This window comes from Bipolaris victoriae (genome assembly GCF_000527765.1).
Source record: "Bipolaris victoriae FI3 unplaced genomic scaffold scaffold_43, whole genome shotgun sequence".
In the NCBI taxonomy this organism is placed as follows: domain Eukaryota; kingdom Fungi; phylum Ascomycota; class Dothideomycetes; order Pleosporales; family Pleosporaceae; genus Bipolaris; species Bipolaris victoriae.
In genome coordinates, this window is record NW_014575349.1 from 203,205 (window position 1) to 220,496 (window position 17,292).

Below are 17,292 nucleotides of genomic sequence, written 5' to 3' on the forward strand. Positions count from 1 at the left end.
TAGATCTACGACACTAAAGGCCGAGCTCCAGCTTTGCCCATTACTCAGTCGAAAATTACCCGATCACTCGCCGACCTGAGTTCCCGACCAAACTTTCCCCTCCCAACTCCCTCCACATTCAACTAATTCCCTAGTTGCATGGGATTACCAGCAAACAATATGGCCGGAGCTGCTCAGAACGGAGTCAATGGGGATGCCAATGGCTCCCCGAGCTCCTACTCAGCCAAGTTCGATCTTGCTCCGCACTTTATCGGCGGCAACAACCTCAGCGTAGCCTCTCCCGGCAAAGTCAAGGACTTTGTGGCAGCGCACGATGGACACACAGTCATTACCAATGTAAGAGAAATCCTTTTCCCGGCAATTACATGTTTGTTTGGCGTTTCGGGCGCGCTGACTCGGGCTTTCTTCGCAGGTTCTCATTGCGAACAACGGTATCGCCGCCGTCAAAGAGATCCGCTCGGTGCGGAAATGGGCATACGAGACGTTTGGCGATGAGCGGGCAATTCAATTCACCGTCATGGCCACGCCCGACGATCTCCAGGCCAACGCAGAGTACATCCGCATGGCGGATCAATACGTCGAGGTACGTTGCCACTTGCAAAGCCTGGGAGCGGCAAAACAAATGGAGGACCGACTAACAGGTACATGCAGGTACCCGGCGGTACCAACAACAACAACTACGCTAACGTCGAGCTCATTGTCGATGTGGCCGAGCGAATGAACGTCCACGCCGTGTGGGCAGGATGGTGCGTATTCTCTACATGAATTGGGGAGGGGCAAATTGGGCTGACATTGTGTTTCTAGGGGACACGCCTCGGAGAACCCCAAACTTCCCGAATCGCTTGCCGCTTCGCCCAAGAAGATCATCTTCATTGGTCCTCCAGGATCTGCCATGCGCTCGCTTGGTGACAAGATCTCCTCCACAATTGTCGCACAACACGCCGGCGTACCATGCATTCCATGGTCAGGAACCGGTGTTGATGAGGTCAAGGTTGACAGCAACGGCATTGTCACAGTCGAGGACGACGTCTACCAAAAGGGTTGCACCAAGTCGTGGGAAGAGGGTCTTGAGAAGGCCAAGATGATTGGCTTCCCCGTCATGGTTAAGGCCTCAGAAGGTGGTGGTGGCAAGGGTATCCGAAAGGTCGAGCGCGAGGAAGACTTTGAGCAGCTTTACAAGGCGGCTGCCTCTGAGATTCCCGGATCGCCCATCTTCATTATGAAGTTGGCGGGCAGCGCACGCCACTTGGAAGTCCAGCTGCTGGCTGACCAGTACGGCAACAACATTTCGCTGTTCGGACGTGACTGTTCGGTACAGCGACGACACCAGAAGATCATTGAGGAGGCACCGGTAACAGTTGCTGGCTCAAAGACCTTCCAGGAGATGGAGAAGGCTGCCGTCTCGCTCGGACGGCTCGTCGGATACGTCTCTGCCGGTACCGTCGAGTACCTCTACTCGCACGCTGACGACAAGTTCTACTTCTTGGAGCTGAACCCTCGTCTTCAAGTCGAGCACCCTACCACCGAAATGGTAACGGGCGTGAACCTCCCAGCCGCCCAGCTCCAGATCGCCATGGGTCTTCCATTGCACCGTATTCGTGATATTCGTCTCCTGTACGGCGCTGATCCCCACTCCAGCTCTGTCATCGACTTTGACTTCTCCACCGAGGGCAGCGCTAAGAGCCAGCGACGACCTACTCCCAAGGGTCACTGCACGGCCTGCCGTATCACTTCTGAAGATCCCGATGAGGGCTTCAAGCCATCTGGTGGTACCATTCACGACCTCAACTTCAGGAGTAGCTCCAACGTCTGGGGTTACTTCTCCGTCAGCTCCGCTGGTGGTATTCACAGCTTCTCCGACTCGCAGTTTGGTCACATTTTCGCTTATGGCGAGAACCGACAAGCATCGCGAAAGCACATGGTTGTTGCGCTCAAGGAGTTGAGCATTCGTGGTGATTTCCGAACAACTGTTGAGTACCTCATCAAGTTGCTCGAGACGCCTGCTTTCGAGGAGAACACCATCACAACTGGCTGGCTCGATGAGCTCATTTCCAAGAAGCTGACTGCTGAGCGACCAGACACCATGATTGCCGTTATTTGCGGTGCTGTCACCAAGGCTCACGTTGCGAGCGAAGCATGCATCAGCGAGTACACTGCCAGTCTGCAAAAGGGTCAGGTGCCGTCCAAGGATGTGCTCAAGACGGTCTTCCCTATCGACTTCATCTACGAGGGTAACCGATACAAGTTTACCGCTACCAAATCGACCATTGACAGCTTCACTCTGTTCATCAACGGAACAAAGTGCTCGGTCGGTATCAGGGCACTTGCTGATGGCGGTCTCTTGATCTTGCTCAGCGGAAAGTCGCACAACGTCTACTGGAAGGAGGAAGTCGGCGCCACCCGTCTCTCGGTTGACGGCAAGACTTGTCTCCTCGAGCAAGAGAACGACCCTACTCAACTGCGAACCCCATCGCCCGGTAAGCTCGTCAGGTTCCTCGTTGAGAACGGCGAGCACGTTGACAAGGGTCAACCTTTTGCTGAGGTTGAGGTCATGAAGATGTACATGCCTTTGATCGCACAGGAGGCCGGTATGGTCAACCTGATTAAGCAACCAGGAGCCACTCTCGAGGCTGGTGACATTCTCGCTGTCCTTGCTCTCGATGACCCATCCAGGGTCAAGACTGCCCAGAACTTCACAGGCCAGCTTCCCGACCTTGGTGCACCTCAAGTGCCCGGAGCTAAGCCACCGCAGCGATTCAACTACCTGTACTATATCCTTGAGAACATCTTCCAGGGTTTCGACAACCAGGTGATCATGCAGAGCACCCTCAAGGAGCTTGTAGATGTCCTCAGGGATCCTGAGCTGCCGTATGGAGAGTGGAGCGCTCAGGCGTCTGCCCTTCACGCTCGTATGCCACAGAAGCTCGATGCTACCTTCTCTCAGATCGTCGACAAGGCCCACAGCCGTAACCTTGAGTTCCCTAGTAAGGCGCTCAACAAGGCGTTCCAGAAGTTCGTAGAGGAGAACGTAGCAAAGGGCGACGTTGCGCTGCTCAAGGCTTCTTTGGCGCCTCTAGCTGATGTCATTGACCGCTACTCTGAGGGTCTCAAGGCACATGAGTACAGTGTTATGATCAAGCTTTTGGAGATGTACTGGGCTACTGAGTCGCTCTTCTCGTCTCGCACATCGCGTGACGAGGAAGTTATCCTCAAGCTCCGTGACGAGAACCGTGACAACATCACCAGCGTTGTCCAGACTGTCCTGTCTCACACCAGGGTTGGCGCTAAGAACAACCTCGTCATTGCCATCCTTGACCTCTACCGACCTAACAAGCCCGGTGTCGGCAATGTGTCCAAGTACTTCAAGGACATCCTCAAGAAGCTCACTGAGCTCGAGTCCAGGCAGACTGCCAAGGTCTCCCTCAAGGCTCGTGAGGTCCTCATTCAGTGCGCTATGCCCTCGCTTGAGGAGCGTACAGCACAGATGGAGCACATCCTGCGCTCTTCCGTCGTTGAGTCTCGCTACGGCGAGAGCGGATGGGACCACCGTGAGCCCAACTTTGAGGTCATCAAGGAGGTTGTCGATTCTAGGTACACTGTCTTTGACGTGTTGACCCAGTTCTTCGTCCATTCTGATCCCTGGGTTGCTCTTGCTGCCCTGGAGGTATACACTCGCCGTGCTTACCGTGCGTACCAGCTCCAGAACATCAACTACCACAATGAGGGCGAGCAGCAATGCTTCCTTTCTTGGGACTTCATCCTCCGCAAGGTCGGTGAGGCGGAGTACGGTCTTGCCGTAGAGCCTTCAGAGCCTGGTACACCAAGCACCCCAGGATTTGAGCGCCCGCCTCGCATCCAGTCCCTGAGCGACATGACCGCATGGCAAAACCGCTTCGAGGGTGAGCCCACCAGGAAGGGTGTTGTCGTCCCTGTTGACTTTCTTGATGATGCCGACGAACTCATCAGCAAGGCTTTGGACATTTTCCCCAACCTTGGCAAGGAGAAGAAGACTGGTACTGGCCTAAGGGAGGGCTTGACCATGAAGCGCACTCCTACCACTGGTGTCAACGAGCCCAAGCACAGTGATGAGCTCACCGGTGTCCTCAACGTTGCTGTCCGCGATATTGAGGGCAACGACGACAAGGAGATCCTCGACCGCATCCTGCCTATTGTCGAGGACTTCAAGACGGAGCTTCTGTCGCGCCGTATCCGCCGCATCTCCTTCATCTGCGGTCACAAGGACGGAACTTACCCCGGCTACTACACTTTCCGTGGACCCAACTACGAGGAAGATGCCAGTATCCGTCACGTCGAGCCTGCTCTTGCCTTCCAGCTTGAGCTTGGCAGACTCTCCAAGTTCAACATCAAGCCAGTCTTCACGGAAAACCGCAATATCCACATTTATGAGGCTATTGGCAAGGGTGCCGAGAGTGACAAGCGCTACTTCTTGAGGGCAGTCGTCAGATCTGGCCGTCTCCGAGAGGAGATTCCTACCGCTGAGTACATGATCTCTGAGACGGATAGGTTGATGACTGACATTCTGGATGCTCTGGAGATTGTTGGCACCTCGCAAGCTGACATGAACCACATCTTCATCAACTTCTCTCACGTCTTCCCTCTCAACCCCACCGAGGTCGAAGAGGCCATTGGCGGTTTCTTGGAGCGTTTCGGTCGACGACTCTGGCGCCTCCGTGTCACTGGTGCTGAGATCCGCATCATTGTGACTGACCCTCAGACTGGCATTCCTTACCCACTCCGTGTGATCATCACCAACACCTCTGGATACGTCATCGAGGTGGAGATGTACGCTGAGCGCAAGTCTGAGAAGGCTGGCAAGTGGCTCTTCCACAGCATTGGCGGGACCAACAAGATTGGTTCGCTCCACTTGCAGCCAGTCTCTACTCCTTACCCCACCAAGGGTGCCCTTCAACCCAAGAGGTACAAAGCCCACCTTATGGGTACTCAGTACGTGTACGACTTCCCAGAGCTCTTCCGTCAAGCCACCGAGAACAGCTGGATCGAGGCCATCAAGAAGCAACCCTCGCTCCGCGAGACTCAGCCAGCCAAGGGAGAGTGCCTCGAGTACTACGAATTGGTGCTTGATGACACTGAGAACCTTGCTGAGGTCAACCGCGACCCTGGCCAGAACAACATTGGTATGGTCGGTTGGATCGTGACTGCCAAGACGCCCGAATACCCCCGTGGCCGTCGCTTCATCATCATCGCCAACGACATCACCTACAAGATTGGTTCCTTCGGACCTGCGGAAGACAACTTCTTCCACAAGTGCTCTGAGCTCGCACGTAAGCTTGGCATTCCCCGAATCTACCTGTCTGCCAACTCTGGTGCACGAATTGGTCTTGCCGAGGAGCTCATTCCCCACTTCTCCGTGGCGTGGAAGGTCCCTGAAAAGCCCGAGGCTGGTTTCGACTACCTCTACTTGACCCCCGAGAAGTACGAGCACTTTGTTGATGGCAAGCGCAAGGATGTCATCTGCGAGAAGGTCGAGGATGGTGGTGAGACTCGCTACAAGATCACTACCATCATTGGTGCTGAGGATGGTCTCGGTGTTGAGTCCCTCCGTGGCTCTGGTCTCATTGCTGGTGAGACATCAAGGGCTTACGAGGACATCTTCACAATCACTTTGGTCACTTGCCGTTCAGTTGGTATGTATTTCTATTACGATTTTTGCAACAACTTACTAACACTTGATAGGTATCGGTGCTTACCTTGTCCGTCTCGGTCAGCGTGCCATCCAGATCGAGGGCCAGCCAATTATTCTCACTGGTGCTCAGGCTATCAACAAGCTGCTCGGTCGTGAGGTCTACACCTCCAACCTCCAGCTTGGTGGCACGCAGATCATGTACCGAAACGGTGTTTCACACTCGACTGCCGGTGATGATTTCGAGGGTGTTTCCAAGATCGTCAAGTGGCTGTCTTATGTTCCTGACAAGAAGGGCAACCCTGTCCCGATTTCTCCTTCGGCTGACGCCTGGGACCGTGACATCACCTACTACCCCCCTGGCAAGTCTGCCTACGACGTCAGGCATCTCATTGCTGGAAAGGAGGACGAAGATGGCTTCCAATCTGGTCTCTTTGATCGCGGTTCGTTTGAGGAGACTCTTGGTGGCTGGGCTAAGACTGTTGTCGTCGGTCGTGCTCGCCTCGGTGGCATCCCCATTGGTGTCATCGCTGTCGAGACCCGCTCGGTTGAGAATGTCACGCCTGCCGATCCCGCCAACCCAGACTCGATCGAGCAAGTTACATCTGAGGCTGGTGGTGTCTGGTACCCCAACTCTGCATTCAAGACTGCCCAGGCTATCAAGGACTTCAACAACGGTGAGCAACTGCCGCTGATGATCCTTGCTAACTGGCGTGGTTTCTCTGGTGGTCAGCGCGACATGTACAACGAAGTCCTCAAGTACGGTTCGTACATTGTCGATGGCCTCGTCAAGTACCAGCAGCCCGTCTTCGTATACATTCCTCCATTCGGCGAGCTCCGTGGTGGATCATGGGTCGTCGTCGATCCTACCATCAACCCTCAATTCATGGAAATGTACGCCGATGAAGACTCTCGTGGTGGTGTTCTCGAGCCCGAAGGTATCGTCGGTATCAAGTACCGCAAGGAGCGCCAACTCGACACCATGGCCCGCAACGATCCCGTCTATGGTGAGCTTAAGCGCAAGCTGAACGACAAGGACACACCAGAGGCCGAACTCAAGGAAATCAAGGCCAAGATGAATGAGCGCGAGAAGTTGCTTCTGCCCATCTACGGCCAGATTGCTATTCAATTCGCCGACCTTCACGACCGCGCTGGTCGTATGCAAGCCAAGGGTGTCATCCGAAAGGGACTTCGCTGGCAAAACGCCCGCCGCTTCTTCTACTGGCGCCTCCGCCGCCGTCTCGACGAGGAGTACATCCTCAAGAAGTTCGCCGCTGCTGCCTCGCCAACACACGAGAGCCCCTTGGCCGACCCAGCCACCCGTACTCGTGGCTTCGAGATGCTGAAGCACCTGTCCAGCATCCCCAACTGGGAGCAAGACGATATGGCCGCTGCCATATGGTACGAGGAGAACAGGCCGTTGGTTAGCGAGAAAATTGAGCAACTCAAGACCGACGGTATCGCGGATGAGATTGCACAACTCATGCGCAAGGACCGCGAGGGTGGCTTGAAGGGTGTTATCAGCTTGCTCAGCACGCTACCGACAGGCGAGAAGGAAGAGGTACTCAAGATGTTGAGCAAGGCGTAATTGTGCGTTTTTTTACGTATTCTTTTTCGCTTTTGATGCGCTTACGGCATGGCATGGCATTTTTATGAGATGTTTATGCTTCTTTTTTCTTTCGGATGTGGGGGAAATGACTGGGACGGCGATAGTGTAACTTTAGCGTTGTTAGTGCGCGAGCTTTTTTGGGAAATTTTCTACTCTCACTATCAATTAGTTTGAGAGAATGAGAGGGGAAGCAAAGCAGTTTTCATGGGAGGGATAGATGAGGCAGGGAGGGGGCTGTGTTGGGAGGCACATGTTTTCTCCTGGTCCTTTTCTGTTTAATACATGTAGCTAAATCAAACTTTTCAAATTAGTTGTTGTAGTGTATTTGTACTGTACAAAATAATAATTATTAACAATTTATCAGATGATAGAACTTATGCATAGTCCACTCAGCAATCAATTGCCAAGCGCAGCGAGAAGTGCCTTGTGAATATGTAGAGTGAAGACAGTGGGCCCAAACCTACACTCAACTCAATACCTACATTCATACCAAATCCCCCACTAAACCCCTCTAACCCTCCTTTTTCTCCCCGTAATCCCACACCCCTCTCCCCTCCACCCCAATTCTGATCGGTCCGAGAGAAGAGAAAAGACATCCTCCGGATCACGAGGTATGAGGCGACGCGCGCAGATCACCTAACCTCTCTCTTTCTGTAAAGACTCCACTTTTTCCCGTCTCCGAGCGGGGTCATTGTTCCAACGGACGCCCCCCTCCCCTCCAAACCCATGCATGCAGATACGTCACTAGGCCGCAAAGCTGTTTTAGAAGAAAAAAAATCTCCGGTGAGGGAGGTGAGGATAGCTTTTCTTCTTCTTCTCTTCTTCCTCAGCTCTACTTTTTTTACGGTTATCAAGAAGTACTATAACACGACGCTTAATTGACGGTCTCGCACTACATACACATCCGTGTACGTTCTCGCGTTGCTACAATCCATCCACGCACCCCATCCAGACAGGAAAGAGCAAGAAAAAGAGAAGAGCAAAAAATGGTCTACACAATCGTCGTTCACCTCGTCGCAAAAGACGACGCAGAATGCATCCGCAAGCTCAGCGCCAAGCTCGTCGAGGCCAGCCAGGTCTACAGCCAGGACAAGGAGACGCTGAGTTGGTTCGTCATGCAGGATACAAAGGAGCCGCGCAAGTTTTGTATCGTGGAGAGGTATGCGCAGGAGAGTGTATGTTATTTCCCTTTTTCTCCTTCTTTCCCCCCCTCCCCCCTTCCACCAATCCTCATCGAAAAGAGAGAGAGAGAGAGAGAAAGCTTTTTTTGCACGTGATATACACAGTATACGTACTAATACATGAATGAATGCACAGTCCCAACAATACCATCTCAACAACCCTTACTGGAAGACATTTGACCCTTACGTCATCCCGTTGCTGGCGGAACCGATGGATTTGAGGCGCTTTGAGGAGCTGGATACGAGTGTGAGCAAGGCGAATGCGCATTATCATGAGGATGCGGTGAGGACGGAGACGAGTTTGGGGGATATGTACAAGGGGACTGATGCGTAGGGGTGTTTTTGTTGTGTAAACAATATTGAATGAATGAATGAATGGAGTGGTTTATGACGGGTGGTACAAGTGGAAAAGCGAGAAATACGTGTGAATATGGGTTTTTGGGTATGGGTGGGTACCAGGTATGTTATTGGAATGAATGGAGAGTTGGGGCACAACGATGTGAAAACACCATATGAAATGATCAAAACGCTCGAAACTAGTCGATTCTGATTTATGCGTACAACTACATGTTTGGAGACCCTCATTTCATAATCTTGGTAACGCGTACACTGTTCCCATCATCACCCGTCTCAATCCCATCTAACTCGTCCATAGCCTTTCCCGTAGCACGACGAACAGATTCCGGATCCTGGTCCAGAGCTTCAGCCTGCACCGCAAAAGAGTGTTTCAAATGATCCAAAGACTCTGCAACATCACCTTTCACAGCGCTCTGAGGCGTCACCGCCTGCCGCTCGCTATGCCGCTCCCGCCAATCCGGACCCAGGATATCAACAAGATTGATAGAAGCCCTACGATTAATCTTCCTGCGCATACGCGGATGCCACATATGATGATGCACCATTCCCGAGGCGAAGAGCTGCGGTTCCCGAAAGAGCGGACTGCCCCAGATTCTGTTGACTTCGCGGATGTACTGGGCGTAAGGACGGGTGTTGACGCGCTCCATTATCCTGTTTTCTTTGATGCGTGAATGGCTCCGACCGAACATGATTACGAATTGCTCCTGGAGGACTTTGAGAACGGTGTGGTAGTGCACGTATACACCGAGATCGCGCAGCTGGACTACGGTTTGAAGGCCGGTACTCCATCCTAGGCGTCCGATGAGATGGTTTTCGAGTAAGCGGCGGCGGTAGTGTTTCTTTGCGAATTTGGAGTTAAGTATGTTTTGTTCCAGGGTGGCGTTGGGAAGTAATCCGGCTTTGAAACCCCATTTGATGAGCCCTTGGATGAGTGAGGGCTGGAAGATTTGTCTGACCGGATGATATTTGTTCTGTCGTTGTGTGACCGCAACGGGAAAGTTGAAGTAGCGGTTCGGCTCTGGATGGAAAGCACGCAACTTTGCGGTCGCTGGTTTCAGAAAAGGTGACTTGGGTAGTGTCGCGAATTGGAGGTGGCTCCTCGGCGCGTACCAGCAGAGAAGCCAGAGGAGAAGGCGGCGTAGCTCTCTCAACCTGCCCTCCATGCCGAATCGGCGAATGATCTCGCGCCAGTGGAGCGGAGAGATGGCTCCCATTCCCATCTCAAGGATCATCATGAAGGTACGAGTTACAAAGCGGAGGTCATCGTACGTCTTTTGGGGAGAAGCAACAGGCCTGTGCCCTCTATTCCGTCGACGCAGTAATCCTTTGATCGCCATGATTGACTCCGGTGTCAACATGATATTCTTAGCGCGCATGTCTTGAAGTACTGCCATAACATGCTCCGGTCCGGTACGTGTAATGCAAGTCTGCAAAAGGAGGTTCCACGACTCTCGGCTTGGATCGTTGTGAAAGAGAGTAAGAATAGCTAGGGTACGCTGAGCTTGCAATCGATCACCCTGTTCAAGGTAAAAGTCGAGTAGCGTCCGCTGCACCTCAGCATCGCCAAATACATCTGGATGCTGATCACTTTCAACTATACTACGCACCAGCTCCCACTTCTGCTCCGAAACAAACTTCTCCAAAGCCAATGAAAAGACACAGCCTTGCAAAGCGATACCAGCAGCCCTAAGCTCTTCGAGTCTGCTTTGGAGTTCTTCTATAGGCTGCGTCTGTCTAGCCATTGTGAGCACAGCCAGCGGTCCAATTTCGTTCACCCCCACCATAGAGAGCCCATGTATGACGGAAGCAGGTGGGAAGGTTCGCGTTGCGAACATGCGGGCAACGAAGGAATCTTCAAATCGCACGGGTGCAGTATCAGGACCTGACAAGCGACGCATAAGCTTCTCACTGTACTTGGTTTTTTCACTGTGTAGAACCTTCCTCGTCCCTGTCACATCGACCCGTACTTTTTGGGCTAATGCTTCGACAGTAAAGAGGCGAACGACGGGATGCGATGCGACACTCTCTGACGGCATGTCATTGCGCTCAGTGCAAGTCATGTGCCAATGGCGTGCTATTGCGATGGCACGTTTGTCTATCAAAGCTGTTACCACTTCGTCATAGAGGTCCCGTTCGTTGCTATGCTCATATATCTCTCTCAAGACTTCGTATGCATCATTCTTGAAAGCAAGGCGACCTGACCGCGCCAATTCGCGCAAGGGGAGTTTCTTGAGGTTTAGGTTTTTCACTAGCGCATGGTGATATTTCAACGCTGCCCCGGGGTTCCTAGGAAGCCAATGGCTCATGGCTAGGCTGTATAAACGGGGGAACGTCTTGCCTGTCTCGAGAAGTAATTCTCCTGCATGCTCCACAACCTTTGTTATGACTTGGTGATGTTTTATGAATGTTCCCCATAGAAATTCGGCGTCTGGCGTATCCTCAGTGGGTAGCGAATAGCCGTGGTAACGAATGCTTCGCCAGACATTCCGGACGCCCTCTGCCCCATTGATCCTTTCTTCATATGCAAGAACGGTGGCGAGCTGTGTAGGATCGTCCTCCCGCGTGGTCAAAGGTACGGCATCATTCTTGAATATGTCGATTGTCGGTTTGACTGCGTCATTGGCATCGTCATTTTGAAGGGCTTCGCGAACAGACTCTCGTAGCGCTGCTTCCAGGGCTGCCTCTTTCATGCGTTTCCATTTTGGGTGTGCGAGAGGACCTGTCCGATATGTGATATTGTTGGAATAGTTGCGGTGGTGAGGGACAGAGCAGCATTTGGTGGCTGTTGAGCAAGCGGCAGGGAATTCCGAGGCATTGACAATGGATCGCAGGAGTCGCAAGGCCGACGGGCTTGCGAGGAGCCTTTCGAGGGCCGGTGGCATCAACAAGACAAGATGCGAGGGTGATACTTGTCCATTGGCGGCCGCAATCGTCTTGCGGTCCCACGCTCAAGTCTGAAGATGCGGAAAGTTGCTGTGCCCAAACGGGTCAAGGGCCTTGGCATTCGACTCTCTTCCGCCGATGGATCATTCGACCTCGCGACGTAGAGAAACCGCCCATACCACGAAACCACCAATTGCCCCCGCAAACCACGCAAACACACATCTCAACACTTCAAAATGGCAGGGTAAGTCGTGGATAGAGCTATGGACGGCATACTGGGCCGCTGGGAGCGCGGCGCCGGCCGCTTCGAGGCCCCGATATGACACACAGAGCTCGACACTGACAGCCGGCAGCTGGGTTATGCGCGAGAACCGCGTGCCTCAATGGCAGCGCGAACACCAAAAGCACGACGGACTGAGGACCTGGGAGAAGGTGCGTTGCTGAATACAAGAGAGGGCATGACATGGCTATGATGCGACCACGAAGAGCACATGCAGAGCCATTGGGATGCATCGACCTCTAGCATCGGCATAGTGGCAGGACATTTGCTGACATTTCTTGGTACAGGGCCGTGGCAAGTGGATGGTCCCCGGTTACAAGGCCCTCCTGTACACCACCTTCGGTGCTAGCATGTACATGATGAGCCGTCTTGTTCTCGTACGTGTAGACACTACCTATGGTGGAAACACCGCTAATTGTTTCTCTAGGGACACAAGACCTGGGCTGGCAAGAACTAGAGTGTACAATTCGAGCATGATATCTACACATGGCTGGACTGGGAGAGACGCATCCATGTCCACGTATAAGCATCCAACGAGTGTTTGACTTGCAAAGAGCAGCAACATCTCTCTTATTTGAATCAATAGAGCATTCCGCCTTTCGGCTCATCCTAGTCTTGATGTTCTCAGATATCGTCACCCGCTCTCGAAGCTTATACGTCCAGGCAAATGCAACATAGTAGAGCAGTGACGTTGCATTGAGCTAGGCCCGATCATGATAGTGACTTGAGTTGAAAATGGCTGGCTTCTTCGGCTTGGCTAGGTAAGTTGGCCCCAGACAATGCGATGTTGCCTTTCGGATGCGACCCGTATCGGAAGAGGGCTTGTCTAGTCAATGACTACTATTTCGACAATTTCCATTTTGCAATCCAAGGAAAAAGCATGCATATTCTCATATTATCCACTCCACTTCGGATGAAAAGTACGCGCATACGGCGCCGACGATATTGTGCCACCTTGAGGCTCTTGAATGACATCTCAAATGTGCCCCTCCATATACGGGCTAGTTCCTGTAAAATGAGGTCAGTGCCAACAGTGGACTAAAGCCGAGCCGAGATCCTTCCCCAGACCTCCTGCGCCCGCCAAAACTCCACGTACACCTGTTCATTGGGAGCTGTCAACGCAATGGCAGACTTCGTCAAGGGTCTCTTCGGGGGGCAGAAGCCTATGCCTGCCCCAGCTGCTGGTGATGATGGTATGTAGCCCCCACGCTGCCCGCACAATGGCACGCCCAGCCATTACGGCAACACAACAACATATGCGCACGCTGCTAACAACACCAGACTTTGCCGACTATGCCGGTGCTCCTGATCCCAAGCCGGCAGCCATCTCGCCTGTTACGACTCTCACCGGCGCAGCGCAGGCGGCTCCCACATCCATCGGCGCGAACCGACCGTATACAGCATGGTACCGCGTGTGGGAGCGCACAAGCATAGATGATTTCCAGCTGGAGATGTATATCCTGCCCTTCCTCTTCCTCCTTGTTGCTTTCCATCTCTGGGGCACCAACCGCAACCGAAGCAAAGCGAAGACATGGATCAAGGCACACGCCCCTGTTCTGACGCAGGAATTTGCCCAGGTCGGCTATACGCGCCCGCAATCTGAGCAGTCTGTTACGGATGTCGATAGCCTGCTCAAGGAGAAGGCTGCCGATGAGTTCCAGACCTACGCGACCGGACGCCAGAACGTAGCTTTCGTCGATTTCAGGCTTTCGTTCTCCAAGGGCTACAACCCCTTTATGTGGCTGGGAGACCATATGCTTCCTCTCTTCTTTGAGAGCTTTCCTCCTCCTGTCGAGCGTATTGGGGCCACGGCATACGTATTCGATGGCCGTGAGACCAAGATTGCTCCGTCATACGGCCAGGGCGATGCCAAGAAGGTTTCCAACAGCACTTTTGATGGCTTTGTCTTTGCCGTCGTGCACAAGGATATGATGAAGCGCATGCGTGAGGACCGGTACGACTTGTCTCTGACTACAACCCGCGATCACGCCAAGTTGCCAGTATGGACCACTGTCATGAGCGAGAGCGCCGAGGTTACGGATATGCTGCTCACCCCCGAGCTCATCAAGGCCATTGAGCAGGCTGGAGACAACTTTGAGGCTATTATCGTTACCGACCAGCCGATTGATGCGCCTAAGACGTAAGTTTATAGCGGTTCATATATGAACAAAACTAACACGACACAGCCTCGACGAAACCAAGCCTCGCAAGCGTATTCACCTCTCACTCAAGTACTCATCCGACTACACAAACACCATGCCCCTGTTCCAGTACTTCCTCCGCCTCCCCGATTTCTTGGCTACATCTGCCCACTTCCGTCCCGAAGCGCTCCGCCGCATCAAGCAGACGCGCGATGAGCAAATTGCAAAGATCCGCAAGGCCGAGGATGAGGAGAAGGCTGAGGAGCGCAAGATCGCTCTGGACAAGCTGAAGAAGGAGCAGCGCGACGCTAAGCTGGGCCGCTTGAGCGCCGAGGAGCAGCGCAAGTTTTTGGAGAAGGAGCGCGAGAAGAATGCCAGGAAGGGAATGAAGAGGAGTACGGTCAAGGCTTAGAAGGGCTTGCCTGGGAGATAGTGGGGGTGGAGGGGGGGTTGGGAAAAGATAATGCGGATGGGATGGATGGCATTTACGATTAGGTCATGTTGGAATGGATGGAATATGCATGTTGTGGTTCAAGATGTATAAGTTATAGCTCCTTCTGCGTTCTGGGGGGTTCTGTATGAAAAAATTGTGGCGAGGGTGATACCGAAGTCATTAATTGAAACACTTTTTTTTGCAAGCTAGGTTTGATTCGTATATGTAAAGACAGTGGTGATGGATGTAAATTGCCAATGTAGATGAACTTACTATGCGTAATGCTTTGTCTGGTGTTGAGTACAGAGTCTCATGGATATATGCCGAACGGCTGCAAATAATGTCAAGCCACGAGTTCTACTATAGCAGGGTATGACTAACCTTCATCTTCACCCCGCACCGTACGGGGGTGAGACAGCTGGAATATCTGAAGGCTAGAATCGTAGATAGGGGGTTAAACTGGATAGACTTTTTTTTTTAAAAAAAAATCTCACAAACTGGGATCATGTTTGTTAATGTGTATACGAGGTCGGTGATTTTATTTACTCAAGATTTGGATTTAATAGACTTCGTCCGAGGGGTTATAGGTAGGCCTGTGTATTGGCGTAATGCTATGAGGGTGGTGCTACTTGGGGAGATTTGTATTTGTGATGTAGAAGTTTGTTGAAGAATAACATTTTTTTATGACTTGTACGAATTTTCGATGCTGAGTTTTACCAGTAGGTAAGGTCTCATAATGCTGGGGCGAGGCGGGATTCGGTGTCATGTTCAGAAAAAGGTAGCTCTCCTAAAGACTTGAGTTTGGTCGATGGGTGGTTTTTTTTGTGGTTCGTCTCTCTTTTTTTTGCATATATTTGACTGCTTCTTTTGTTAAGTAGGAAGTAGGGAGAAGTGGATGGATAGAGTGGTTTGCTTGGGTCTAGAAGTATATATCTGACTTTTGTTCAGAATACTAAGTGTTTTAGCTAAGATATTGTAGATATTTTCGAGTAAAAGAAAGGTGGATATCTAGGTAATCTGGAATATCTGGTGGAAATTCTTTTTCTTCATAGAGATTAATGATAGGAACTAGTTCAACTGATATGTCTACTTTCATACATTTTTTCCCCTAGAAAGCAGTAATGGTGACTATTGAAACCGTCGTATTTACTATTACCACTTCTTCTTTTTCTATACCTATTTTCTCGTTTTTAGGTATAGAAGAACAGTGAGATTTATAAAGAGTTTAGTAAATCTAGTGTCATGGATTTAATGTTAAGTTCTTTAGATAGCCTGTATAGTGTAGGATAGATAGGGAAATAGTATTTGTCTCATTAGCAATGAGGGAGGGAAATATCTCTTCGGTGAGGGCTTAATGTATAGGTATATCGCGGAGTAAAAGTTTTATGAATTTAGATTAGTTATTTTTTAAGATTTTTCTATGAGAAAAGGGAGGTAGTATGAATCAAGACTACAATGAACAAGGACATAAGAGATAGCTGGCTAGTTTTCGGGATATAGGAATGAGGAGCTTAGTTTATAATTATTTTGTAGAAGGCGATGTAATTGTTGTATATAGGAACTTGTTATGTTGTCTGTACTTCACGTGAGGATACATATAAGTGTATAACAAATATCAATATTTCCCCTATGGTGTAGATATATCTTCTTAGTGTCCAGTATTTAGTAATGTCCTTGCTGAATTAAATTTAATCAACTTTTATAGTGCATTGCCAGATGTGGACTGTTTCTAAAAAAAAATTAAGAGCTTGTAGAATATCGATATTGATGCTCTGGTACCTACCACTCAGGCGTATGAAAATGCCCTTGAACTAGCCCATCTTTCGTAGGAGCACATAGAATACACAATTTTTTTGTCGAGATTTGTTCTGCTATATCGACAAGGCAAGATATTCCCATAGTTTGGATTACTCTTCTTTACACCAATGATTTTATTGATCGACATTTCTTTGGTAACCCCGCCTAATGGTCAAGAGCACTATTGACGAACGAGTTCCATGGATGACCTACAAGACAGCACTCAACAAAAGATTGACTCGTTCTTCGACTTTTCCGTGGGTTGTTTAGTCAACAAACGTTGATTGCATCTGCAGCTAAATTCATACAACAACTTTCTACGGGCTCGAATGGGGATTCTTCCAACTACACTAATGCAACAAAATGCGCCCGGGTGTTACAAGATGAGGCGACGCCTCGCAGGTCATGTAAACTAGTGCAAGATGATAAGCGTGCTTAGATGTTGATTAGTTGGTAAGCAGCCCATATATGGCACTATTGCTTTGTTGTTCCGGGGAAGTTGGAGGGTGCGGTGCGGTGCGGCGGGACTAGAGAGCTTGGTGCAGGGTAGCTTCCAGGTCTTGCAGTCTGCTCTTGCTCCCACCGGATAGCCGAGACACACAATACTACTGCGGGCAAGGCAACTCATCACCCACCATCTGCAAACACATCAACAAACACACGGCTAAACAAACAAACAAACAAACACAGTACGACTCAGAAGCGCCGATTCATCTATACGAGATCGATGTCGAGACCTGATACACGGGCCTTCGGTAAGCCGAGCAGTCCGGCCAGGGGGCGCTGCTCTTTGGACGGCGTTGGGGGACACGGCGGCTCCTCAAGATTACCGTCCCAGGATGGCCTGTCGCCTCACTAAAAAGAAAGGTGACAACGCAGGCAGAGAAACCGGTTTTTCTGTGACGAGCAGTCGGAGAAATGGAGATTTTTGGAGCAAAGAGGCGGACTT

At 51.2% G+C, this 17,292-nt stretch overlaps 5 protein-coding genes across 5 annotated transcripts; 4 read left to right on the forward strand and 1 right to left on the reverse strand.

Moving 5' to 3' along the window:
• Window positions 1–138: 138 nt before the first annotated feature.
• On the forward strand, window positions 139–7,250 carry COCVIDRAFT_99439 (hypothetical protein; the record flags this gene model as incomplete). Its single annotated transcript, XM_014701100.1, has 5 exons — window positions 139–336; window positions 413–583; window positions 652–746; window positions 805–5,666; window positions 5,716–7,250. The coding sequence occupies 5 exons, from the start codon at window positions 139–141 to the stop codon at window positions 7,248–7,250; spliced, it is 6,861 nt and encodes a 2,286-aa protein (XP_014556586.1).
• Window positions 7,251–8,257: 1,007 nt separating this feature from the next.
• Window positions 8,258–8,786, forward strand: COCVIDRAFT_16102 (hypothetical protein; the record flags this gene model as incomplete). Its single annotated transcript, XM_014701013.1, has 2 exons — window positions 8,258–8,446; window positions 8,589–8,786. 2 exons carry the CDS (start codon window positions 8,258–8,260, stop codon window positions 8,784–8,786), a joined length of 387 nt encoding a protein of 128 aa, XP_014556499.1.
• A 247-nt stretch (window positions 8,787–9,033) lies between these two features.
• COCVIDRAFT_99475 (hypothetical protein) lies at window positions 9,034–11,691 on the reverse strand (the record flags this gene model as incomplete). Its single annotated transcript, XM_014701101.1, has 1 exon — window positions 9,034–11,691. The coding sequence occupies one exon, from the start codon at window positions 11,689–11,691 to the stop codon at window positions 9,034–9,036; it is 2,658 nt and encodes an 885-aa protein (XP_014556587.1).
• Window positions 11,692–11,928: 237 nt separating this feature from the next.
• Window positions 11,929–12,429, forward strand: COCVIDRAFT_37905 (hypothetical protein; the record flags this gene model as incomplete). The annotated part of the gene is made up of 4 exons (XM_014701102.1): window positions 11,929–11,936; window positions 12,046–12,124; window positions 12,260–12,349; window positions 12,400–12,429. 4 exons carry the CDS (start codon window positions 11,929–11,931, stop codon window positions 12,427–12,429), a joined length of 207 nt encoding a protein of 68 aa, XP_014556588.1.
• A 666-nt stretch (window positions 12,430–13,095) lies between these two features.
• Window positions 13,096–14,525, forward strand: COCVIDRAFT_26754 (hypothetical protein; the record flags this gene model as incomplete). The annotated part of the gene is made up of 3 exons (XM_014701039.1): window positions 13,096–13,165; window positions 13,254–14,112; window positions 14,159–14,525. The coding sequence occupies 3 exons, from the start codon at window positions 13,096–13,098 to the stop codon at window positions 14,523–14,525; spliced, it is 1,296 nt and encodes a 431-aa protein (XP_014556525.1).
• Between the last annotated feature and the right edge of the window lie 2,767 nt (window positions 14,526–17,292).